Raw genomic sequence first — 27,613 nt, 5'->3', positions numbered from 1 at the left:
TGGGTTTGTGGTGGAGCTTGCGAGGCGTGCTCGTACCCCATGCGACTGGAGCTGAGTGCAGACCTGTGTCCTTAATAAGGGATGTAAGGAGAAGGCATCATTTTGACCACAGAGCATGTGGAAGTTTTCCCAGAAGTCCTTTTTTTGCCGTTTCCTGGGTAGGACACGTTACTTTTGCTGCTGAGAGTATGGAGTGAGGTGTAGGAGCGGTGCCCTGGCAGCCAGCAGGGCCAGCCATGTCCTGGGGTGCATCAGGCACAGCATCGTTGGCTGGGTGAGGGAGGGGATTGTCCTGCTCTGCTCTGCACTGGGTCAGCCTCACCTCAAGTCCTGTGTGCAGTTTCAAGTGCCTCAATATAAGAACTACATCGTATCATTGTAGTGAGTCTGAGCTCCCCATAATCGCTGAGCATGGTGATGAAAGGTTTGGAGGGTGTGACTTAGGAGGAGCAGCTGAGGTCACTCGGCTTGCTCAGCTTGGAGGAAAGCAAGCTGAGGTGTGACGAGTGGGGTGCTTGTCTCCTCTCCCTGAGGGCCGGTGACAGGACACGAGGACATGGAAGGGAGCTGCGTCGGGGGAAGTTCAAACTGGACAGTGGGGAAAAGCTCCTCACTGGGGGGGTGGTCAGTGACTGGAACAGGCTTCCCAGGGAAGGCACCAAGTGTGTCAGAGTTCAAGAGGCATCTGGATGATGTGCTGAGTCATATTGTTTAGTGTTAGGTAGTCCTGTGAGGAGCAGAGAGTTAGATCCTGTGATCCTTATGGGTCTCTTTCAGTGTGAGGTATTCTATGAATTGGTTTCTTTTAAATGGAGCTTAAAGCATGTTGGTTTTAAACGGTAGTTCGTATTTAACTAGCTTTATTAATTAGTTGAAACCATAAATTGCCATAAGACTTAACAACTCAATTGTGAAAATAATTTGTTGTCAGCTGTTGCTATCCAGTTGCCCTTTTGATAGAATGGATGTCCTTTTTAGTGGCATTCATAACTTTTTGCATAGTGCTATAAACAAGTGATTTAGCTTTATGTCAACAATTTTCCTTTTGATGCAGGTGATAAAGAATTGAAAAGGGTACAAGGAGTAGTGACAAGACTTTGCCATGATTATGGGATGATAGATGACATGATAGTCTTCACAAAGGATGTTGTTACAAAAAACATGATGCTGGCTGTTGGACAAGAAGTTATTGCAACTGTGGAAGAGGATAAAACATCAGGGGGCCTGAAGGCTGTCGGGGTAAGAGGTGAAGATAAATAGCAGTCTCACTTTCTCCATAAGTACCTTGAGGCTTTGTTTTGGAAGTTGCTATAGTTTCATCTTCACAAATTCTACAAGTTAGGAGAAATTGCAAGCCCTTCACCTAGAGGGGATAAGTTAGGTTTTGGGGATCATTTTATTGTTTCATTCCATCTCCTTTGAAATTATGTTTCATTCTGAGTCTCTGAATATAGGTGTAGATGTAGTAAATCAGACACTATTAGTTAAGGTAATCGTACCACAATTTTAGTCGGAGCTACTCCAGATCTGTATGACTTTTCCAAGTCTCAGTCAATTTTATGTTATTGTTATATTAATGGATAAGAAAATCGAAGCAGTTTGATCTTGCACAAAGTTTGCATTTTGCACAGAAGTAATTTATGTCCTTGTGAATAAGAAATTTTAAAACTTCTTGTAAAATTTGTAAAAAAGCTTAATGTTGTAGACAATTATGAAAATGGAGATCTTGCTGCTTTTTTTGGTTAGCACTTCATTTGCAAACATATTTCAAGCTTGATTATACTTTGTCACAAATTTTGAGGGGAGTATTTCTTAGCAAATCGTGTTGAAACCAAATGTACTTTCATTGATGAAATGAAATCAAAGAAGACGTAATGGGGAGACAGTTTTATTCTGTGATACAAAATGAAACATAGAAGGAAAGTAAACAGGAAGTCTTGTTTCTAAAGTATTACCAGCTCTAGTGCTATCAAAAACCTAGCATCTCATAAGAGAACCTTATATCTCTTCTTATTTCCTTTTGTTTCTCTGTTTTAAATTGAAATTATTTGCTTGCATAAAAATTAAGTATTGTTTGTCCAACAAGCAGTATCAATGCTGTTTGGTAGAACAGTACTCACACACAGTCAGAAAATTGAGTAGTTTAAAATCTTACTTTTCTTCCTTGTTTTCATTCTGACTGACAGATTTCACCGTGCTGTTGAAATGTGGCCATTGCTCCTAAATATATAAACCTGGCAACTGAGAAACTGCATATGGGTCTTCAAAGCAACTAGAATATTTTAGCAGTTTTGGCATGTTTTGCTGTACATTCTAGATAATGGCATTTTCAAAAGTACTTTTTTTCAAAAGCGTGATGATTTTCCTTATTCCTATTTGTGAGCCATAATCCTGCAGCATCTCGGGCTGTTGGCGATGTAGTTTGTGGCTGGGTGAAAAGCTTTGAGATGAGTTCATGTCAAAAGCTGACTATACTTCACAGAAAGTCAAAGTCCAGGGGCAGTCTTGATTCAATAAGCAAGAAGAAAAAGCTAATTTCCTCAAAGTTTGGTCTAAAAACATAAATAAAAACCTAAACTATATGGTACTTTGTGATGTACTGCCTTACTTTCCATATAGGGACACAAGCTTGAGATACTCTGAATATTTTCTAAGAACAGACAAGAGTATTTGAATTGTAGTTGTTTTGCATAGTGAAGAACTAAGTCCCTTTTCAAAACCCTAGTTATAGGAGAAAGTATAGCTTTGTGACAAGCATAATTATTAACCACTCTACAAAGTGCTGCTTGAATACCAGCACTATCTCCTTCCAAATAACTGACATATGACCACTTAGCTTTGGGGTTTAAGTGGTCTAAAGGTACTCCTCTAATCACAAACAGGAGTACAAGCTCTGCAGCCTGGACACTGCCAGCATGCAGTTTGGGCCCAAGTCTGGAAGGCACAGTTCAAACTTGGATGGTGTCAGTGTGTTTAATGTTACTTGTTTCAGAAAGAGCCTCTGCTCAGTTTACTGTTTCAGCTGCTGTTTGGAGCTACTGGCCACGTGGTTTTAAAAGATTGTGGCTCAAAAGTCTTTATTTCAGTTTATTTGAGGTCAAGTCCTACTTAAACTCTGCATGGAATGATTATAGGTTCTGTAGCAGGCTTTAAAACCAGGCTGCTACCAGTGATAGTAGGAAGGCCATTTTGACCCAGTATGAGAAAGAACTTTAGTTTTATTGGTACAGAAAAATTGAGAAGTATCAAAAGAAAATGTATGTTGGGAGTTTTAAGGTGTTTTCATATCATAAAAATATTTCTTTAGGTCTACAAATTACTTTCAAGTGTAACTGCATGTATAGTTTACAGGAAATGTAAATTTACTAGTCTTGTGAGGAACAGTTTGCTTATTCATGTTCTGTCCATATGAAGCGATAAAAATCACTTGGAGAAAGTTTGATATTCTCAGACCTTCCTGGTGAATGGGAAGATATGTCTGTCAAAGTATAGATTTTTCTTTAATTTTTTTACAGTGAGTTTTCATGTTGTCAAAGAAATACTGTGTAATAATTCTTTTAATGCAGTAAAACAGTATTGGCTTAAAATAGCTTTATATAGACAACTGTAGTGTTTGCAAACTTCTGAAGTATAGGTAGACATAGGCTATTTATTACTATCATAAATAGTAAGCATCATGTTCAGCAAAATAAATCATATAAAATTTAGTATGATAATATACTTCAGATTGGATTCAGACTTAGGTTAACCTACATGTGAGGTGGTGATAGGAAGAGTCTGTAGGAAGCAGCTCTAGGGGTTTTCTTAATCAAATTACTAAAAAGTGACTGAGTCAGTCTGAAATACATATAGTGTTTGTAAATACCATATTGAAAAGGTGTTTTTTGCTTTTGAAATAGTCCTTTTCTACTTCCAGTTGAGTACAGACACACTCTACAGAAAAATCTTAAGTAGACCTAGAGCAAGGGATGTTAGAGAATGATTTGAAAAACCACCATGTAATTATAGCAGTTGTCAGCACTGCAGCATACAGCACTCTTTAAAAGAGAACTGTTTATTACTTACTCTTTTTGTGTCCAAAAAGTAACAGCTGCAGTAAGTAATTGTCTAACAAGAAGCTTTGCCTCCATAAGCAATTGAAAATGTGTATATTTATTGCAGGAATGTATATTTAATTCTAAGTGTCAGCTGTTTAAATGTTGGGCTTATTTTTGTATTAATAGGTAGACACCATCCAGAGTGCACAAGACTCCAGTCCTGCTCGTGATGCCTCTGAACAAAAGAAGAAAACATTAATTGGCAGTATTACCTCTCTCTCTGTGGATGGTGGCTATATTAATCAGAATACTTACTTTGCAATGCAAGATGTCTGGGAAGGTGTGTAGGGACTTCTTGTTTCCTCTTTCTTAATGTTTTTGTGTGTACAATAGAAATATCTTCTAAACTTGCAGTTGTCATCCCAAGTAAGTTCTGACAGACTCTGCAGTGAGGCGTAGTGGAACAGCCAGACATGGATGAAGAGAGCTGCCTGTTCATTCTCACTGAGCAGGACCTGCATTTAAACATAAGTTACATGTATCAGGTGTATTTTTCCTCTAGCATCTCCTACATAGTTTGCCATAACCTGCAAAGCAAAGGATTGCAAAGAAAACTCTGGATTCAGTGAGTCTGAATAATACATTGTTCTGGCTTTTATCAAACTTACAGTACTTCTGTAGGGGAGTAATGTAAATGTTATCAATAGTAATTAACCCTGAGAAACGTTCTGTTTTGTATAGATTTCAAGCCTTATGAAGGTGACTGGGTGCAAGCAAAATATTATATTAACTCGACAACATGGAAGAGTGAAGCAGTTGCTGTAAGGCCTTTGAGGTATAAACAAGTAAACAAGGTAAATGTTCTGAACATTGTTTTTGGCAAGAGGAATCTTGGGTGAAGTGAGGTTACAAATTGGTTTCAGTTACAAGTATTGGTAGATCTTCTATAGGCATGTTAACACATCTTTAATTAAAAGATAAAATGTATCAGTTCATCCATTTAGAGCATGTTTGTGAAATAATGAGGCATTTTGAAAATGCACACACATTTTGGGTTGAACAGAAAGAGTAACTAACTTTAGTATTATTAATTGCTGATTTGAATTCTTACTATTGGTTATAATGAGGATGTGTCACGACTGGGGAATTTATTATATTTAATTTATTCAAGTGTTTCAGCCTAAAAACAACCACAGTCCCTTTATTTTAATGAACATATTTGTTCACTCTAGTAATGCATATGCTGTGCTAGGTTTATGGTTTATTGTCTTTGTCTTAATTCTATATATTGAATATTTACACATCAAATGTAGGAAAAAATTCTTCTCATTATTGCTAGTATGGAAGTACAAGTTACATAAGTTAATATGTCACAAGAAAGGTATCATGGTTAAGTCTAGTGTACATATTGTGGTGTGCAGTTCAGTGGAACTTAATGCTTATTTGAAGTACTTATGTTTCTTTGCCTTCTAAATCTGAAGACAAGCTCAGTGATAGTGGGTTAGAGCTCTGTTTACCGCCTGTGAATAACTGAAATTTCAGAATGCATTTTTATTCATGCTAAAAGGGCTGTTTAAGGGGAAAAATAGTCAATGTTAGTATTGTCTGTTAGCTTAAAAAGATAATATCAAGTAACAGTGAATACAAACTCTTACAGGTTCGCATTTCCAACGTCTGTGGAAGAACTGGGACAGTAGATGACAATATATTTTTCACTTTGGATTCACTGAGGCTTCCTGATGGTTACTTACCTCGTAGGCGTGATCTAGTGAACACGATTGCGGTGGAGAGCAGTCAGTCCTGCTACATTTGGAGAGCTCTCTGCTTGGTGCCAGTCAGCGAGGATGGGTAACATTATTGTGTTCTTTTTAGAGCAGTGAGAGACATGGTGTAGTCATGCAGCTTCTATTTCATTGCATCTGTTAAGCAAGAAATACTGTCAATATTTCCCTATAGACCATAGACCATTGGAAAAACCAGAGCATGTTATGATTTGGCCCTTGTTTGGGTTTTTTTTCTCCTTACAGAAGGTGGGAACATGAGTGCTACTAGAGAAGCAAAACTAGTAGGGATATTGCTAGGCAGGGAAGGAGCTTTGCGTGCATATTAGAGAAATGCCAAGTTCATTGTGCTCCTTAGTAGAGACTTCACTGTTTGAAAACAAATCGCAGTAAAACTCGTATAAAAATCGTGTTTCTTTAATCCATTTTGCATAAGTTGCAGTGTTTGTTCAGATATCTGTCCTAAAAGGAAAAGTTTAATGGTCTAAATAATAGGGATTCATTAGGCTTGCAAGTATTGAATTGAAAGGTTCTGCAGGAACTTAAGATGTCATATGTGGTATGAGGAGAATCTGGACACACTGACACTGCAGAAGAGGTTGGAAAAAGTAGATGGTGTTTAGTATGGAGAAGAATAAAATTTAGCAAAATAATCAACTACACAAAAATAAAATGGGCAACTAGTCAATAACAGAGCTCAGCAAAGATCTGGCATTTGACTTGTGAGTTAAAGTGTTTGTCCTGTGAAACACACAAATACCACCTGAATAAATAGATCTGTGCACTGTAAAATTGGTCATTCTCAGTGCTGAGGTCTTGGCAGGATTACATAGTCTAACTCTGCAGGCCAAAAATAAATTGTCAATTGGAAAGTCCAAAGGGAGAGCAAAAGGACATTCTGATACCTTGCAAACATAGTCTTTGGGAGATCTCTAGGAAATTTAGCCAAGGCTAAATATATGTCTTCATGTATTAGGCTAAATATATATATATGTCTTCAAAGGATCTGCAAAAAATGATATAAGCTGTTTTCTCTAGAGATAACAGATATAATAAATGGTACCTTGATGAAACTTGAAGTATTTACATCATTTTGCAAAACATTACAAATTGTCCACATCTTTTTTCAGTTGCAATTATTTTTAATGATTTATTTTATACAGAAAATTACTACTAAAGCCAAATTACAATAGTAGACCTTAGGGATGATTTCTCAGGTTTAGTGTACGTCCTACCATACCAAAAACTGCAGCTTAGGCTGCAGTGGGAGACATCTAGTGGGCTTGGCTAGTAAATTGATGTAACTGATGAAAAGCAGCTGCACTCATTTTTTTCTTCAGTATGTCAGACAACTCAGGAATCCCAAGGGTGTGTACATATTAGTGAGATTATTAAAATATTTCTAAATTATTTCCATGCCACTTCATCTAAATGAATAGTTTCTTATTTACAGAATAGAAATCATGTAAAAAATTGTTTCTACGGGTAGAAGACACCGAGTTTAGACCCGTGTGTCAGTGTTTCAGACAGGGAAGAGCATGTGCCTGGTTTCATAGGCATTTTTCATCAGTCCTATGTGGTAAAAGTTTTCAAAGGTAGTTTTTGGTTTTCAGCTGTTTTTTAATTTTGTCCTCAGCTTGCTGATTTGAGATTGGAACAATAAGCAGAAGACACAAGTGCATAGGTTGAAACACTTCCAGTCTAGTAATTTTATCTCTTAGCTGCAGTGTTAATCATGACTCTTGCTAAGGAGCTGCTCTTTGTTGTGTCTTTGTTCAGCTCCCAAAGAGAGCCATAATGACTTTACTCACCATTTGATTCAGCTCTTCAGCAGGGATTAGTTAACTTCTCCATCATTTTAGTTTTGCATCCAAAATTTTATGGTAGTTTAATGTGCTACTGACAAAAGACTTGTTGCTGCTTAAATTAGTTAATCTAATTGTCTTGGAAGTGTGTGTCTTTCTCAGTGATTGTCTTTCTTAATAGCTGAGAAAAAAATGAACTGTCTCTGCTGCTTCTTTCTAAATATTGTGACTGTGCCTTGGTATAGTGTTTCTTAAACTTAGGCTGCATCAAAGATATTTGCTGAGTCTATTAGTGTTAAAAAACTGCTACCTAAAATTATTTTTACAGACAATCTCACTCTAATGAAGGTAATGTGGATGACCCTTATGAAGACATAATGAGAGACAAAGGAGAGTTGAGAGTATCAAGAATGACTGACTTTGGAACTCTGAAGCAGGGAGAATCTAAAAGAATGATCATTTGGATAGAGTAAGCCTTTCTGATTGTTTGAGAATTTATTTCTATCACTCTGCAATCTGTTAACATGTTTTACATTCAGAAGCCTCTTCTAGTGGAGCCTTGTGGTTTGTGATCAAGTAAGCTCCACATGCTATGGAATAAAAAAAGAATTCCACACTGAATTTAATATCTGTAGGACAGCCTTTTTGATACTGAGCATTTATTTTGTAGATAGTGCTTTGAGAGTCCCCAATCCTGTATCTCTTATCAATCCTAGTAAAATCCTTCCTAGAATGAAGATTGAAGTAAAAGCTTTTACTTGTGTGTTTAACTTAAACTGCAGATACTCTACCATCTTTAGAATCTTAGAACAAGAGGACTGTTGTGTACTCATGTATTAAAAGCAGACCAGAATTTTTTTTTTCTGTTTTTTGATGTTGTTTGTTGTTGTTGTTTTGTTACCTTGGATGCTGAAGAACTGTGTTCATGTATCCTTAGGAGGGTTTTGGTTTGGTGTTGGGGTTTTGGGGGGTTTTTTGGGGGTTGGTTGTTGGGGGTTTTTGTTTGTGTTTTCTTTTTCACATCTGAGTAGAGGCTGAAATGAAGAACACCTGCTTACCCGTTATTTGTTGTTCTGTGCTCTTTCCTAAGAGTTGGTTACCCAGTGATGAATTTTAAGCTCCCATTGGTTTATATTGTAAACGGTATTCTTATATGCTTTATATGGTAGTTCATGTGGCCTAGAAATAGTAACATAAAGTAGAGGTTCTTGTCCTCATCAGTTAGAAGCAGCAGGGCAATTTCTTTCTGCTAGCAGTTATGAAATAAGGGGAACTAATCTGCTGCAGACAATTGTATTTGGCTTCAGGTAGAAAGAAACTTCTCAAGAACATTCACCGTGCACTTAATTATGTAACTAATCACATATTCCTACTTTTAGGAATCAAGGGAGCATACCACAGTCCTTAGTCAGCTGCAGATTAGCTGGATGGGTGAAAGACAAGCAATTCAGTGTTGAAATTCCTCAAAAATGTGAGAATAGTCCCTCTTTTCCAATAAATCAAGAAAACTTCTCAAAAGCTGCAGTTAATTCCTTTAACAACAGTGGAGGAACAACATGTGAGTCATTGAACTCCACTATGGAGAATGGAGTCATTCCAGGTACAGTGAAATGGTAACATTTGAATGCTGAATGTTAGCTCCTCAGAAGACTGCTATGTTTGTTTGAGAAGACTTGCCTATGTTAGCAGTAGAAATTGTGATAACAAAATTTATTGTTATACATTTACTGCAGAAGGAATTGATTTTCAAGATACAAATTTATCAAGGACAAAGGAAAACAATTCCTTAGTGAAAGATGAAAATATACAAAATGGAGAAAATGAACAAAAAGACCATGTGGAGCAACCAATTAAGCTCAGCAATAGTACTCCAGAAATTGTGATACCACCAGGTGAAAAAATATTCATTGTGATTATATGCACAGCTGTGTAAGTATTTTTTTTCCATTATTTCTAACCAATACAATGGCAAGAAGTAATGAAAATAGACTTAACAGTTCCCTTATTCTGGGTATAGTTCTCTTCTTGGCATGTTGTTCTTTAACTGCAGCTGGCTACTAATCCCCATTCAGCTGCTCACTCACTCATTCCAGCAGGACAGTGGGGACAGTGGGAAGATTAAAAGTGAGAAAATTCGTAGGTTGAGATAAAGGCAGTTTAAAAAGTACAGCAAAAGCCACTAACACAAGCAAAGTAAAACAAGGAATTTGTTCACCACATCCCATGGGCAGACAGGTGTTCAGCCATGCCCAGGACAGCAGGGGTCTGTCACACATGATGGTGACTTGGGAAGACAAATGCCATCACTCAGAATGGCCTCCCTCCTTTCTTACCCAGCTTTATGTACTGAGCATGATGCCCCACGATATGGAGTATCCCTTGGGGCAGTTGGTGTCAGCTGTCCTGGCTGTGTCCCCTTCCAACTCCTCGTGCACCCCTGCACTCCTCACTGGTGGGGCAGTATGAGACGGGCAAAATGGTGATTTTAATAAGATAACTTGTGCTTACTTGAAGGATTCATGGACACAGTAAGGAACTCCTGTTGCTTGGCTTTTCTGATTTTACTGTTGGCCGCTGTATTGAAGCCACTGTAACACGTGAAGAAGAATTACTTATAGCACCTGTGCAACCTTATTCTCCAAGAAAGCATAAAATTATTCCAGATTCTCAGCCAAGGAAGACAACAGTGGCTGGCCCTAAACACACAAGGTACTGTCACTTGGAGCATAAAGTAACACTTATCTAACACTGCTCTATTTGATATTGTTACATATGTTCTGTAATGCTAAAAAAGAAAGTGTGAAACTGAGAGAATCTGTACATGTTTATATATAGGTATATATATATGTTGTAAGCAAGATGGTTGTGGACATTGCTGATAGAAGAGGTTGTTTTAGTAATTAGTGCTTGATTTTTTTTGTAGATTTTTCAAACAATCTCTAATGTGTAGTGTAATAAGATAAAATGCTGTTCCTTAGTTATCTACTTAGTAACAATTGTATTATTAAGAAAAAAGATGGGAAACAGAAAATAATTTCTGAGATAATAAGCTTCTTAATTCTTTAAACAACTTAATTGTCTACATCTGACTAACGTCTCCCGTCTTTCATTCTGAACTTTTGTTTTGCAAATAAGCTTCCATTTTACTTACAGTATTTGCTTAGTTATAAAATGTACCTAAGCTGAAAAAGCAGAAATATGGTGTTTTCAAATAATCTGTGGAATTACTTACACTTACTACAGATTAGCCGGAGTTGAAAGGAATCCATAAGGATCATCAAGTCCAGCTCCTGTCCCTGCACAGAATCTCTCCAAGAAGCACACCATGTGCCTGAGACCTTTGTCCAAACACTTCTTAAACACTGTCAGGCTTGGGGCTGTGACCACTTCCCTATTCCAGTGCTCAGCCACACTCTGGGTGAAGAATTATTCTCTAATAACCCAACTTCAGGCTCTCCTGACACAGCTTCATGCCTTTCCCTGAGGTCCTGTGCCCTGGTCACTGGATCCATGCCTGCCCCTCCTCTTCCCCTCATGGGGAAGTTGTAGACTGCAATGAGGTCTCCTTCCCTCAGTCTCCTCTTCTCCAGTCTGAAAAAAACAAGGGACCTCAGCAGCTCCTCATAAGGCTTCTGCTCCAGGCCATTCACCCTCCTTGTGGTGGGACAGTCCCCTCCCTTGCCTGGCTGGCAGTGCCATGCCTGAGGCACCCCAGGATACAGTTGGCCCTCCTGGCTGCCAGGGCACTGCTGACCCATGTTCAACATGCCATTCACCAGGACCCCCAGGTCCCTTTCTGCAGTGCTGCTTTTCAGTGTCTTATCTCCCAGTCTTGCTATACATCCAGGTGGGCCAGGTGCAGAATCTGGCACTTGTCTTTGTCCAGTGTCATTCAGGTGGTGGTTGTCTGTATTTCTAATTTGCATCTGTCTTCAGCACCTCCCAATTTAGTATCATTGGTGAACTTACTCAGTATACCTTCAATCCTTCATTTGAGAAGAAGTGGAAGAAAACTACCCCTAAGGTAGAACCCTGCGAAACGTCACTAGGGACAGGTCAGCAGTCAGATGTCACCCCCTTCACTGTAACCCAGGTGCTCACCCATCACACCATGTATTTATCCAGCTGGGGGCTGGATATTTTGTCCTGAAGGATCCTCTTAGAGACAGTATCAAAAGCTTTACTGTTTTGTGATGACATGAGCCAGCTGTTTGAGTACTTAGTTGAATACCATCAGGTCCCATTGACTTAGAGCAATCCAGCAGGAGCAGCAAATCCTGCAGAAGTTGAGGTTCAACTTGATAAAAACAGGAGTTTATCATTCTCAGTCGTGACTCTGCAGCTAAGGGCACTGGCACTGTTGTGTGCGTGTGTGTGTATGTGTTTTGGGTTATAGTCTTGGTGGTGTGGCATGTTAATTGGCTGCTTTTCACATACATTACTTAAGCAAGCTAAATGACATGTCGTACGTTTTGGTTCTAGGAGTAAGAGAAGGTGGTGTTCAAACTTCCTCCCGCATTATACCATACCGGATGAGTTAAGAAAATGTGTTGAACAGCAGTTAGACATTCTGACCTTTCAGCCCCTCCTAGCAGAGGTATGTAAGTGTAGGTTTTATATAAAAAGTACTCTCTGATACAGTGTTTTTGTTCAAGCACCTTTAACTTAGGAAGAATGTGTAGCCCTTAGTGTATAAGATAATGTAACACTTGTCAGGCAGACTTAAACTTCAGTCTGGATCCCATAACTTCCCTGGGTTTCAGTATGTTACAGATTGCAAGCTTACAAAACTACAAAAGCATAAATGGGAAAATATGAAAAAAGAGTAGAAGTATATTGGGGGGGACATCACAGAAGCTGAATAAAAATTTCCTGTATTCTCACTTTTTACACATCATTTGAAAGGGGTTTTTGAGGTGTCAGAAAATTGTTATTTCATAGAAAAACAATCCCTTAATTTATTGCAATAACAGAGGATTGTTTTCTCATTGTTCGAAGTTGTTTTCTTAAATTCACTATAGTTTTAATTCACATCGTTAATTTGCTATAGTTTGTTCAAATTCTTCCCACAAGTATAGCAGTTTTAGAGTACATATAAAATACCCCCAAAAAGCTATAAAGTCTTAAAAAGAATATTACAATGATTCCTTCTCCAATACTTTACTCTGGTTTCCGGTAGAAAAGTGCTGCAACTCACTTTTTTTTGGTAAATTTTAAGTACTTATAAACTGGGCCTGACACTTTAACAGGCTGTACTGTCTCCTGACTAAAGAGCTCACATTAAACTTGAGATCACAGCATTAAGCAGGTAGGTTGGAGATCCTCTCTCAAAAGCTCCGTAGTGTTTATAGTAATTACACACTGAAGGTCTGCCATTAATAGTCACTTTTTTAACCACACATTAACTCTAACCTTAGATAGAACTTGGTACTGTTGGAGAAGACCTCTGCAGTAAGCCCTGAGGGAGAAAATTCAGGTTCTTTAAGCTCGCCATAAGTTGTATGATCATCAGCCAGGGCTGGGACTGACATGACTCTCTTTTCAGCTGTCTCTTCCATGTATTTAGATTTTTTGCTTTCTGGTCATAAACTGAGCATAGAACTCAGTTTGCTCCTGAATTCAGATAGTGAAACTGCCACTGTAGTAGGGAGAGACTTGGTTATCTCTTTAGCTGAGGAGCTACTATATGTGAGCTCCAAGGGCTATACTAATCTTGCTTTGGCTGTTAAGGAGATTTAAAATATTATCTAGTGTATGGATGCATGTATTTAAGTATTTTATTTGGCAACTCAGTTGCTGTGCAGTCTGTCTAAACTGTTTTGTTCCATATCTTAGTGTACAACAGTAATGTATATTGGGTTTTTCTTTCAGCGTCTTAATCTAGATAATTATAAAGCAAACTTTTCTACTCTTTTGTGGCTTGAAGAGATCCAAGCAGAAATGGATTTAAAAGATTACTACATGACTGGGGTTACTTTGAAAAGGAATGGGAACTTGTTGGTGCTGGAAGTGCCAGGAGTAGAAGAGGGCAGACCTCGCCTGGTTCCAGGTAGAAATGAACGTGAGATAAAGTCAAACGGCATGTTGATCTGTATTTTCACTACAGTGCAAACTGTATTGTTTGTTCATTTGTTTAAAGAAGTCTTTCAGATATTTGAGCACTTTCAGATATTTGAGTTACTCCTTTAGGCTACTAGACAGAGGATTAGGGACAGGGGACACTATGTTAGTGTTTCAGAGTGGCTGCCATCTGAAGCAGCATTGCATGTTTCAGTACTTCAGAATTTTTCTTTTACAATAATCAGTGGACCTTGTAGGAAAAATGAACTGTGCAATGTAGTAACATTTTAAAATCAATAGGTGTAGCAAAAAAAAGCTGTGAAAGCAGCGCTAAAGTCAAATTCAGAATTTCAAGTAATATAATGTACTAGATAGTGTTTTCAAGAGGTGTTGTCTGATGGCATCAATTCTAGATGCTTTTTAAAATGTAACATACAACTACATATGGCATTTCAGACAGTACTGATGAATACAGCAACTTCGCTGAAGTTAGCCTCTTGCAAATTCTAGTTAAAAATGCAGAAGAGAAGAAATTACATGGTGCAGTGAAAATGTTACTATTCCTTGTAACAGTAATTTTGCCTTTTAACTTTGTTTGCATTTAGGTGATAAGGTGATACTGAAGAGTCAGATCTACTCAGAGCACATAATAGAGTACATTGCCTATGTCGCTGAGGTAAGCAAAGTGCGTCTCCTCTCGAAAATACCATGTTCCACAGATTTTATGAGGGAAGCTTGCAGTTCCTGGAGTTACAGACTACTTTAAACTGACTTCTGAGAAGCCTTCTGAGAAGGCTTCTCTATTCTTTTGAGATTATAATCTGTTCTGAAAGCACTTTTAACACAATGCAGATGTGTAATATGTAGATAGTAGGTAAATCTAGATGTATTTTTTGAAGTTGATGGGGGGTTCAGTGCTTTGAGGTGCTTCTTTATGTTTAAAGTACTAAATCTTAATCAATATCCTGACTTTTTTTTATCTTTGTAACAGATATGTGAGGAAGATGTTACTCTTAAGGTTAATGCAGACTTTGAAAAGACTTACAACTTGGAACCCATGGATGTGGAATTTGTTCATTGCAGGTGTTTTTATAAGCTTTCAGAAAGCTCCATTTAATGATTCCTCTAGTAAAGTGACTTCTAAAATATGAGCATCAACTGTTTCTTTTGGTAGACACAGACAAGGAGATAATGAAGATCTTGCCGATTTTTTTCACTTCTTTTCCTCAACACCCCTTTGCCACCATGTTTATGGTTAAAAGAGTGTAACTGTACAAGTGTTCAAAGAGCTATTATCCTAATCATTTCTAGATAGCCACACGAATGTCAGACAGTAAAATGAGGGGGGTGTTGGGGGGTATTTTTCTTACTTTTTTTTTTTTTAAGAAAAAGATATACTAATACAGCTGCAAGACTATGTAGGAAGTAAAAATAGCTGGTGATAATATCCCATTCTTTTATATTTTTCTATTCATGGGATGTTATTATCTGTTGAAAATTACATGATCTTCTTTGTAAATTCAGCCTTGCAAAGAAGTTCCTTGAAAGTGTTGAACACCAGGCCATCTTGATATCACTGAGGAGCTAGAGAATATGTGTGGGTCAATAATATGTGTGTCAATATTATTCATAGCAAAGCTGTTTATACTTCTGCAACATATTTCTCAATAGATGCTTTAAAAAAATACATATTTTTGTCTAAAACTCTTTTTATGCACAGTAAAAAGTACCAGATACTTCACAGGTGTGTGCTGTCATAGTATATAGAAATGTAAGCTTTTACTTTAATCTACAAACCTGTATTCTGGTTCCAGGATTCCTGGCAGGCGATGCCAGTTGGCCATTCAGCAAGCTCTTCACCTGGGTGAAAAAGGTACATTTCATTGGACTGTTAAGCTGTCTAGAAGAGTTTCTCTCTGCAGAGTTTTGTGGGTTTTATTGCTTTACATCAGGGCATACTGAGAAGAATGCATTGTAATTTGTTCTTACAGTTTTCCTGGTATTGTTAGGGGCTTGTTTGGTTTGGTTTTTAAGAAGAAAAAGCAATGCTGAATATAGAGAAGGTAATCAGTGAAACATGCAAAGTGTTTGTGTGACTTTGAAATTTCCCTACTTTCTGTTTCTCTGCTAAATGTAGTGCTGTTTCCACAAAGGCTTGTGTTACAATCACCACAAGTAATCAAGACCCAGAATACTGCAGGGTATTGTGCTATTGATGATGACCGTAAACAATCTTCACAGCAGGAAAATGAGGTATCTAGTCTGTAAATGTCCCTTGAAATGTTCCTTCAGTCAGATTGGTACCAGATACTTGGTATCAAGTACTGTACAGCTATTGCCAGAAAGGAATAGCATAATGGAATATCAAAGAACTAAAGTTGTATTCTGCTGCATTCTAATGACAGAAGTTTTTGTTTGCGTCCTGGAGATGGGGGGGTTTTATGATAATACTCTAAAGCTAACAAAATGGAAAGTGCTTATTTAAAAAGTGTGTGATTGTGATGAGAATTGTCAGATTTGCCTTAGGCCAGTTTTCATAGCTACTCTTGAGTAGATATGTAAGTCCAGTCAGTGTGGCAGGAAATAATTTTGTAATAGAAGATAATCATCCTGTTCTGAGTAGATTTACCCAGGCTTAAGTGCCACTTATATTGATAGAATGTAGAAATCTTTCTTAAAAAGAACTTTTGGAGGTTGCCTAATTCTCTTTCCTTTTTGAAGCAGGACTGTCACCAACACTAAATCAAGTCAGCCTGGGGGCATGTGTCAGCATTTCTTTATTTTTGTCTGGAGTTTTCCCAGTGTCTTCATAACCTGTGCCTCACTTCCTTTACACTCAAGTTTTTTTCCTGATTGCCTAATTATTTCACCTGCAATTTGTGCTTTACAACAAGGAGTAATCAATCAATCTGGTTTGAAATCAGTATTTTTAAGATGATTGAGGCCTGATGTCCAGAACCTTGCCAACACCACATTCCCTACAAGCAGTTTTCTCCCATGCTACAATCTGAAGAGATATGTACACCAAGGAAGATGCATGTATCTTTTGTAGTGGTTTGGAATGTGACTGCTTTTGTGGAAGCAAACAAGTTACGTAGTCATGGCTTCAAAATCCTCATCTGAGCCTGCAGAGTATTTTTGAAATAAATGTTTAAAGTTAACAAAGCCAAACTATTAGAAACCTTAAACTTAACGTGGAAATTCCTGGCACGTTATTCTACTACTCTTACTTTTCTATCTTAACAGTAGATATTCTATTTAATGGGAAAAAAATAAAGATTAGCAGTTCCAAAAGTATTAGGGAAAATAGTTGCCTGTCTTCTTAAGGTGAGAAATGTATTTACATTCACTTGCTCTTTTCAGGTCAAGAAAAAGCAGAACAAACAGACAACAGGTATGACATCAAGGGAGGTGAAAATAACAGATGTGATGAGAGTAACTGCAAACAAGCCAACTTGGTATATTTTCTGTGCTTAAATAATAAGTATTGCATCAGTAAATCAGGACTGAGTAAGATACCTTTAAGATGTCCTTGTGCTCTGTCTTTTAAAGACAAATTCTGGAACTACTAGCAGGAAGTTTCTGTGGAGGCTTTTGATGCATTACTTAAATGTCTCTAATTTGCAGAATGTAGAATAGTTTAGGTTGGAAAAGACCTTAAAAATCATCTAGTTCCAACCCCTCTGCCACAGTCAGAAACACCTTCCGCTAAACCAGGTTACTTCAGTTCATCCAGGCTGCTTTGAACACTTTGGGGGAAGGGAGAACAAGCATCTGATGATACATTTTGTAGTGAATAAATAGTTACTTCCCAGTCATTTCCTCAAAACTATTTGATCATATTCAGAGTTTTCAGTTTGTTACTGGGATGCTGTCTTTCATCTTCAGGAAAGCTTTGCTAAAGATGCTAAAACTTTTTCAAGTATCCCAGGTTATTCCTATGCTTTTTTTGGAAAGTGTGGCTTTAAATATCATTGTAGTGAAATGGCTAAGAAGAGAGGGATCATTTTATTTTTTATCATAAGTATGCTAAGAATTATTGATTAATTACCTAGAATGCACTTCTGTCCAAGGGTTCATAAGATCCTGCTGTGGAAAGCTAAAGCTAGATTGATTCAGACAGGATTAAGAAAAAAATTCAGCAGTTGTAGCAGAGGATTGATTGTGTAGTACTGGTGCCATTCCCAAAGTGCCAGTTATTGGAAGTTTCTCAAGTTTTGCTGTTCTAGGACAAGAAAGTGAGCTTGATTCTAAAATTACTGAATAGAGTTTTTATGGATTGTTGGGTTATGTAATCATGGTCCTATTCTGCCTTTGAATAGAGAACCAGTACACTTTGAAAATATTAATGGCATATTTTCTACTTGGTATTCAATGAATACTTAATTTTTGAGAAATTCATTGGTTGTTACCACAAAAGGAAAACAAAAATTTGCAGAAGCGTATTGTGAATTGGAATTGCTTTATTCTACATATGTGAAAAATATGTATGTGAAGTTCTGAGATATGCTTGTCTTGATTATAGGTGGTGAAACTGTGGCATTTAAACAGAGAAATGGTGAATTTTTCAATCCTGTGCTGAATGTGCAACAGAAACTGGCAGTGAAAAGGATACTGAGTGGTGAATGTCGCCCAACCCCTTATCTTCTCTTTGGACCACCAGGAACTGGAAAAACAGTAACAGTAATTGAAGCTATTTTACAGGTAGTGGTGAATGACAATTTAGTCATCTCTAGTCTTTTCCATGTTGGAACATTTATAGTATTTCTGAAAGTACCATCCTATTTTTTTCCAAAGGAGTTTTCAAAATACTCTTTTAAAAATAATTTTCTATAGCTCTGTGAAAGGAGGAAATCCATCCTCATGGATTTAACAGAATTCTGAATGGCTTATTTTCAAGCCTTTGTCTTTAAAACTTCAGTGAACAGTGTCTACCTTGTGTTTCCAATAGTGCATAGGGTATTCATGAAGCACTGGTATACAATAATATGATAACCATTAATTAATTCTGTTGTGGGTACACTCAGTTTGAGAGTATTGAGTCATGACTGTGGGCAGGAGTGTTACTGAATTGCAAAAGAATGAATGGATATCACACGTGTGCAAAACTCTTCTGGGTTCTGTACTCAGTGAAATAAAATGGGAATGTTTGTGCTATTGCTGCTTCTTAAATAACCTGGTTTTAATATATATCTGTGCTCTTTAAATGTAGATACATTTTACTCTCCCAGACAGTCGGATTTTGGTATGTGCACCATCAAATGCTGCAACAGATCTGATTTGCTTGCAGCTGCATCAAAGCAATCTTTTAAAGCCAGGAACTATGGTCCGAGTTAATGCTGCCTTCAGGTCAACAGAGGTGAATATTACAGATTCTTGCCGCTTAAGATTTCCATTTTAATATTTTTACCTTAAAACACTGATATAGTATTTTAACTCTGAGTGGCTATGAGGCTGCTTAGGTTTGCTTAGGATCCAGAGTATTACATTGCTTTAGCTTTTCCAGAAGATTAACTGGAAAATGTTGATCATAATCCTTAATTTGATTGTATGAGCATAGGATGTTCACCTTTTTCCTGCTGTGCTTAACTCTGTGAACAGCAAATAGGCATTGGTGTGGATTTTTAATTTCGTTTGGTTTTTTTGTTACCAGTCCAGGTTAAGACTACTTACACAGAAAGTAAGCAAATAGGATTGTCATCTCTATGTAGGACACACACCTTCTGGGTTCATTACATATATACATATGTATTTATCCATACGTGTGTATAGAGTGTATACACACACATTTGTGTGTATATGTGTCTATGCATGTATACACGTATATGTGTATTTTTATGGATGAGTATATAAAATATCCAAGGGTTCCATTTTGAGCTTTGCAATAAAGCATAGCTGTCTTGTATATGTACTACTTTACTTAGGCAAACTAATTAATTTATTTTGATGTATGAATGGGTCTAAATCTATGTGTTTTGCTTAGCTTTTAAAATCGTTTTCAGAAAGCTTTTCTAATCAAATTTACAGGTTCTGGTTGAGGCTGGTGTTTTGTTTTACCTTTTTATTTTGCAGCAAATTGATGACATGGTGAAGCCTTACTGCAAAGATGGTGATGATATTCAGAAGGCATTGTGGTCCAGGATTGTAATTACAACATGCAGCAGTGCAGGATTGTTCTACCAAGCAGACACACGGTACAGTACCATAGATAGGAGTATCTCTGAAGTGGCTGGGTGACTCAAACCCCAGAGCTTTGAAGACTGCCTGAGCTGTAACTTGGGCTGTTTTCGTAGCTTATTGCATGTATCTGTATTGTGTAAGAGTCCAAAGCACTTGGTTTTAGTAATGTTTTAGCGTAAAATTTCTCCATGGTAAATTTAAGCATTATCTTGAGTAATATTTAAGATTTTTGAAACAATAACTTATCCTCTGCCACCAGTGGGAATTACATTCCCATTGACAATCACTTTGGCTCAAAATGATTGCCACCCTAAAAATTACAATGTATTTGGCTTTTGTTAAGTCACGTTTACTAACTGTAAACAACTATCATATCAAGTGCTATTAACCCAGATTGTCTCTGACTTGGATTTTAACTTCAGAAAAGTCCACTCTAAAGCCTTACTATCTTGAGCTGTTTAGCAGAAACAAAGCTTGGGAATTGTCTTTGCTACACCAAGTGCATTTTTTTGATTCAATATCTTAAGGAAACTGAGAATAAGGGAAGCTTTTCTAAGTATCTTAACGTTGGTACAAACAATGCTTTAATTAAAGGTTGTGTGTATCAGAGTATGTAAGTGAAATCAAAGATGAAAAATGAAAGTTGCAGGGTTGTTTTTTCTGTATTTCCTTCTGGAAATGCCCATCTTTGCTCTGTGTCCATGAGGTTGCCTGGCACACTGGACAAGGATGTTAGCAGAATTGCTGAGGTCAGCCACAGGGTGGCAGAATGAACTAATGTGGAAACAGCCCTGTTTCAGGTTAATGTTATTTAATTACAGGCTTGGACATTTCACTCACGTGATTCTGGATGAGGCAGGTCAAGCAAGTGAGCCGGAGAGTCTGATTCCTATTGGGTTGATTTCAGAAGCTGATGGACAGGTAGTTCTCTTAACATCGTTCACTGAAAGGGAAAAAGCTTGTTTATTATTTTCATATTTTGTGGTTTATGTAGAATGCAAGCAGCCATTTTCTGGTAATGAGTTTTGTAATAGAGATTATTCATGCAAAATATCAATTCTCAACAATTAGACAAGTTTCTTTACATTTAGAACAAACCTATGGTGGTAGGACTGGGTCAGTGTGTGGGAGATATCAAAATAAAAGATGTATTCTGTTTTAAGACAACAACATACTTCTGTCCTTTGCAAACAAATGTTTGAAGGAAAGCAGAATACTTGATATGAATTGATAGCTGAATTCTGAAATGTATATGTAATTATAAAATGAAATTTCAGTAACAATTGTTTTTATCTTAGATGGGTGTTTTTAAATTTTGTATACAGATAATTCTCGTTGGAGATCCAAAGCAGTTAGGGCCAACAATAAAATCTAAACTTGCTCAGACTTTTGGATTAAGTATGTCCTTGCTAGAAAGACTGTCATCAAGAGAGCTATATCTGAGAGATGAGGATGCTTTTGGTGCCTGTGGAGCGTACAATCCTTTGCTGGTGAGTTAAACTTTTCATCAACCTTTTTCAGCTGAGTCAAAAAGGAGAAGTTGTGGTTTCTTACCACCATTTTGCTCCTCAATGCTTTGTGATAAGTCTAGCTTGAGCATTAGTTCTCTAGGAAAACTTGATTAGCTTGCATATGTAGTCTGAATGGTAAAGGTGCTGAGCCTTCCAGCATGTTAAAACTTTCCTTTGAAGAGATCCTCTATTCTTAAGTAGTGTAAGTCAAATATGGTACACAAAGCACAGTTGTAAATAATAGCTTAAAATTCCCTTTCATCTTCATTGTCCAGATTTACCATAACTTCAGTTTCCACAGATGAAAAACTACAATTTCTGCTTTTAACATAAAAAGACAAACAGGGTCTCTTCTTTGAAGATTAATTTTGCAACCATCATGTTCCACAAAGGGAAGAAGAGAAACTGTTCTTGTTTCTTTATCATGTCTTCCTTTGAAGGATATCTTCCCAGATTCTTGTATGGGCAAGTACTTAAGGTCTATGTTACGTGGCACAGGTAGCATAGTATTTAAACAAGTACAGATGTTTGAGCTGCTTTTAATTACTGTCTGAATCTGAAACATAGGGCTGATGTTAAGCTTTCTAAGATGCCTTCCTATGCTCATGGTAACATACTTCAAGAATTGAACTGAGAGCAAAAGATGACTAGATGACTATGGAAGTAGAGAAGGGAGGAAATCAGATGGCAGATCTAAGGGTGAAAGTGAGGGTGTTTGGACACAGGCTTTCGGTCAAGTTCAGCCTGCCAAAAAACCTGTCACACTTGCTCCTAAAATCTGTTAGCCCAAACTTTGGTTGTTGAGTTCCTTACACAATGCTTAAAGAGAATTGGCATAGTGAGAGACCAGGAAGCGCGAGGGCTTTGAGGATACATTTTAATGGGAATATCCTCTCCTATCCTTTTTACAGGACTAGGTTTCTTTGAGCTAGGTATTACTTTCTGGAATGCTTCCTTAAGATTGTTCTTTCATTTAAAGACAAATACATTTTAGATGTTTTAAGGCCAGCTTCTATCAGCTGTTCTAATGCTCTCTTTTTGCCTGTCAAGGCTTCTTCAAAAGAAGACCTTACATCCATTGAAACTCCGTGGAAATAATCTGACTCTTAAAAAAGACAATGTGTCTATACATCAAGTGTTTCAGGAAGCTGGAGAATGACCCTTTCATCTATCATGTACTTTTAATGCTCTTTGTTTCTCCTTTGGAGGGGAAGGAGATGGCCCTTCAAAAAAACTGCTTTGATGTACTTTTTACTTACAGAATATCACAACTGCAGTTTTTGCCTTGAATACTGTTCTTTGGCAGCCTTAGAGACATTAAATGGTAGTGGGGTAAGGGTAGTAGCTGTGTTCTGAGAAGTCTGATGAATAATTACCTGTTTCAGTTATGGATTTGGGGTTTTGTCTTTGCAGATCACTAAACTCACAAAGAACTACAGGTCTCATTCTGCATTGCTTGCCTTGCCATCTAAATTGTTTTATCATAAGGAGCTAGAAGTTTGTGCAGATACTTCAGTAGTAACGTCTATGTTGAATTGGGGGAAATTGCCCAGGAAGGGATTTCCATTAATTTTTCATGGAATAAGGGTATGTAAAATGTTCATACAGTGACCTGTGTTGGCTTGCTAGCAGTTTGCTGATTTCTTTAGAATAAATTCTAGAAAGGATATGAAAAAAGGTTAAACTGCCTTTCACATGTAATGTGACTTCCTGGCCATCTGGTTTAAAAAAAAACTAATGAAGTCAAATGTTTGCTAAGAACTTGAGCAGCTTGAAGTGCATTGTGGAGACATTTTCATAGAAGTTTAAATTCATAGTGGATGACCAGACTGGAGTTACCATCAGCTGCTCTAGATTGCTTTTGGTGAGAGTTTCCTACATTAAGATGGATACAAGCCTCTAAAACTAAAGGATCATTAGAGCTTAACTTGGCAGGGGAAAAAGTAATATCTTGGAACAAAAACATTTCTTTAGTCTTCCAAGAAGTTAGTAAGAAGTGGTAATATCTGCTGCTTGGAGAGGCTTGGATTAGAACTCTTCCATCTTGAAAAAAGCAAGACACCAGCTTATTAACATGTTATTCTGAGCTGAGATATAACTCCTTTGTTGCATACTTAAAATACCGTTGTTATATCAATTATATTTATAAATGTATAAAAAAAATATAAAATGTGAGGTGGTACTTGTTCTCTAGAAACGGTGTCCAGACAGGAAGAGAAAAATTATATATAACATTCCATCACTTCGTTTGCATTCAGGAGGCATAAGAAAAATGTATTAATAAATATGTGCTCATTTCTGCATCTGATCTGCATCATCTGCTTTCCCCCAATGCAGGGCAGTGAGGCACGCGAAGGTCGCAGTCCTTCGTGGTTTAATCCAGCTGAAGCAGTTCAGGTAATGGTGTACTGCTGCCAGCTGGCTAGGGGTGAATTCTCTGCAGTGTCAGTGACAGATATTGGAGTGATTGCACCATATCGTAAACAGGTACAATGTTTAACAGGTTCTGGTGTCTTAAGAGTTCAAAGTTGCTGTATTTCAGCTCATGTATTTATATGGTGGCTGTGGTTTGTTAAAGCAGGGGGACATATGTTAAAGTTTCACTGTTGTGTATATGATACACAGTGTATTAGCAGTCATTATGATGCTGCCACTGAAATCTAAAAGACAGCAATAGTGGCATTCTACTGGTTTTTCAGTTTTAAAAATCAAGCAGTTAAGGAGACAAATTTGGAAACAGAAGCAGGTTTTTCAATTGTTGGAAGTAATTGAATGCAAGTCAAAGATTCATTATCCAATAGCTGGAACAGCAGTCTGGTTCTGTCACTCTCTGGACTGAAGACTGGAACAAAAGGGAATTATTGTGAAGTAGATGGTGTGACACCTTGTTGTGGTCTTGAGGACACTAGAGGAAACCATTACTGTGACTTCTTAGCTGTCCTATAGTCAGACTTGAAGTTTATAATGCTGTTTAAACCCCTGGAGAATATTGAGCATTAACTTCAAATGCTGTGCTTTATTTTTAAATTTATTTATATCCTGATGTGTTAAGTATGTGATGTTTACTTTAATTTTAAAAAAACTTAATCCTCTTTCAGTTACAGGAGAGATGTTGGACAGTGCACATAATTCTTCTTGGTGTTCACATCTCAGTTTTCATAACCCTGCACGTGTGGCTTGGGGGAAACACTGAGGTGTAGGAGAAAGACCAAGGCCTTGTGAAGAAATCTCACTTGCACATTGAAGCTTTGCTTTTATCAATCCAATTGGTCAGGTGCATGCACCTGCCTGTGTTCACAGTTACTCGTTTTTTCAAATACATATTTGTAGTATTGATGTGACTGGATTTCTTACACCTCATAAACAATGATTTCACATGATTTAGCGTGATTTTGTCCTTCATCTGCCTGTAATACAAGGCACATGGTAGTAATGTCCACATTAAGAAAGTCACTTTGTGTTGCAGGAACACTGATTACAAAGTAGTCTTTGACTGTAAAAATCTTCAGCTTAGACGGTAGGGCAGGATTTCTTCTTAAATCTTTGGAACACCTCAGTTATAATCTCTGAACAACTTTTAGCTGTCAGTAATCCCACACATACCACGATCCCAGTGCCTGAGACTTCTTGTTCTCTTTCTCTTTTGGTGAGTTCTTAAGATTCTGTATCATTTCTGTCTTTCACTCTGCATGATCTACCTGGCAAGCAAAGGTGGAATCTTTGTCGTCTTCTTGAAGGGCTGAATGATGCACATTGGATAAAAAGGATTTAATGATCTGAGTTATTCTTCTATTTAAAATTTGGACTACTAAAAATCTCAATCCCTCTGTTCAATTTATGATAGAGTACTCCTTTACCTTCTAAGTTGTGTATTAGCTGTGATACTTTATTGTAGAAGAAGTTACTATTTTATTTTAAAACCTTAGAATGGGTGATGGCTTGGTGTAGTCATTCGTTACGACATTGCCATTTCAAAGTGCATACATGTATAAGTGGTATGGTTCTAGTTTTACAGCAGTCCACTCTCAAACCTAACACTAAATTCCCTCAAATGCTTTTTTTTTCTTTTCTTTTTTTTTTCCTTTTTTCTTTTTTCTTTTTCTTTTTTTCTTTTTTTTTTTTTTTTTTTGATAGGTGGAAAAAATTAGAGTTCTTCTCAGAAGTATTGATTTGGAAGACATAAAGGTTGGCACAGTAGAAGAGTTTCAAGGGCAGGAGTACACGGTTGTCATCTTATCAACAGTACGTAAATTTACTGTGGTCCTATCGAGAATTCTTACACGTGTCTAATTCCCAGATTCATTTTTGATATAGGCCTTTAAAATTTTAAAAGCCGTATTTTTGTCAGTCTGTCACAGTATTTGAAAGCAGAGCTTATTAAGTGCATGCTTGTAGTTATTCTTCTCTTTAAAATCTGGATTATTAAAAATCTGTTGCTTTCTGTTTAAATTATGGTAGTAGTACTTCACATTTGTAGCTTGGAGGAAGAGTCTGGGATTTTCTCACACTTTTTTTTTCCTGAGAGCAGTGGTACCGTGCTTACTTTCACTGTTCCTCATCATACCATAGCTTTTCAGTCCACTATTGGATCTCTCTTAAAGTAGTTCTAGCTATGTACTGTACTCTTATTTATAAGAACTCATTATTCAGGTCATGAAAATTTTCTTTTTTCAAAAGTAGGCTCAAGTAGAGATGAAATATGGGTGAAAACAAATGAGTTGTAGTTTTAGCAGACTACTTGCTTTGGCTGTTTTTCCTATACAAAGTTAAAGCACACTGATGAGGCTATGAAGAAGGCATACTGAAGGACACATTGTTAATTGTCATTCAACAGAGTGGATTGTTGCAGTAAGGAAATATTATGTTAAAGTTATACTGTGATGTGTTGTAATCTCATCATTTTATTTCTAAAACTATCTGTGATTGATTTTAGGTGCGATCTCAGAAAGTCGTAATTGATGATGAAAAACACTCTTTGGGCTTTCTCTGTAACCCAAAGAGATTCAATGTAGCAATTACTAGAGCAAAAGCTTTGCTGATTGTTGTGGGAAACCCTCACGTTCTTGTGAAAGTAAGTTTTGGGTTTATATCTTTGAATTGTGTATGTTGTTTGCCACAGCAGTTGAATGATTTTGTGGTTAATGTGATGTGAGGAAGCATCAGAATATGTTAGGAACTTGCACATTGTCCTCAGCTGGCATTTGGGAATATCTGATCTCCGTGGGTTCCCGTACAAACGGACACTTTAGGCACACACAGAGTAGAATTCCAAGCACAAGGAAATGCTGCTCTGTGCACAGACTCCTAGCTCCTTTTTGTCTGCAGCATGGAGGCTCTGCCCTCCTCTAAAGTTCTCCAGTAGCCTGCAAGTCCAGTAAGCATGTTCTGAATAACCTCACATAACCAGGTTCTTCACAAAATGTAGTTGCATCACTTTTTAAATGGAGGGTGGCAGAAGTGATTGTTCCCAATTAATGCAACGAGTGCCAGGGAGGAGAACTCTTTTTGAACTCAGGCACCGTCCTTTCCCAGGAATAAGTTGAGCTTGTCTTAATATCTCATTTTATGTCTGACTTCAGGAACAACAAGGAAAACACTACTCCAGAAATGGTCTGGATTAAAATTTAGTTCCCCCACACCTAACATGTATCTACATGTAATTTAGAGCAGCTATAGGTACCCTCCTCATATGTTGCACAATGCTTGCAGCATTTGTAGAGGTGCTATTAAATCTCTTACATTCATGTGCCATGTTAATTTGTTTGAAAATTCTCTTCACAGAGCACTGTGATTACAGTTACATATTAATTTTCTCTTGTAGGATCCCTGCTTTTGTGCACTGTTAGAATACAGTTTAATGAACAGAGTTTATATAGGCTGTGACCTGCCCGCAGAGCTGGAACACCTGCAGAAGTGAGTATCTGATCTTCACTTTAACCTTGCTAGATATTGATCAGTTTACACTATTTTTAGAGCTAGTGTCATTTGAAAGATTGATCAGTACAACAGCCTGTGTTATCATAGTAGGATTGGATTTTGCATTCCTAAGTAAACATTATGTAAACATAATGACATGTAATCTAACCCTGTTTTCTCCTACCCCGTAAGAGAGTCTGAGCATGAATTATTAAATAAGAGCTGGCTGTTGTTGACTTTGGTATCTGATGTATGCCCAAATGATAATGGCATATTTGATGATCATAAGGTGGAGGGTACAGCAGAAGTATTTAAGGTGATTT

At 37.3% G+C, this 27,613-nt stretch overlaps 1 protein-coding gene across 1 annotated transcript; it reads left to right on the top strand.

Annotated features, from left to right (window-relative positions):
- Window positions 1-411: 411 nt before the first annotated feature.
- On the top strand, window positions 412-27,413 carry MOV10L1 (Mov10 like RNA helicase 1). The gene is made up of 25 exons (XM_063395004.1): window positions 412-424; window positions 1,055-1,239; window positions 4,224-4,377; window positions 4,779-4,891; window positions 5,695-5,885; window positions 7,952-8,092; window positions 9,003-9,236; window positions 10,138-10,332; window positions 12,106-12,220; window positions 13,495-13,672; window positions 14,289-14,359; window positions 14,675-14,766; window positions 15,498-15,556; window positions 15,821-15,936; window positions 17,047-17,077; window positions 18,209-18,387; window positions 18,896-19,042; window positions 19,756-19,877; window positions 20,685-20,784; window positions 21,189-21,353; window positions 22,788-22,961; window positions 23,712-23,861; window positions 25,509-25,616; window positions 26,308-26,445; window positions 27,196-27,413. The coding sequence occupies exons 1-25, from the start codon at window positions 412-414 to the stop codon at window positions 27,289-27,291; spliced, it is 3,267 nt and encodes a 1,088-aa protein (XP_063251074.1). The 3' UTR covers window positions 27,292-27,413.
- The last annotated feature ends 200 nt before the right edge of the window (window positions 27,414-27,613 follow it).

The sequence above is a fragment of the Prinia subflava genome, chromosome 4 (genome assembly GCF_021018805.1).
Source record: "Prinia subflava isolate CZ2003 ecotype Zambia chromosome 4, Cam_Psub_1.2, whole genome shotgun sequence".
Classification (NCBI taxonomy): domain Eukaryota; kingdom Metazoa; phylum Chordata; class Aves; order Passeriformes; family Cisticolidae; genus Prinia; species Prinia subflava.
This window is presented reverse-complemented; position numbering and strand designations above follow the sequence as displayed.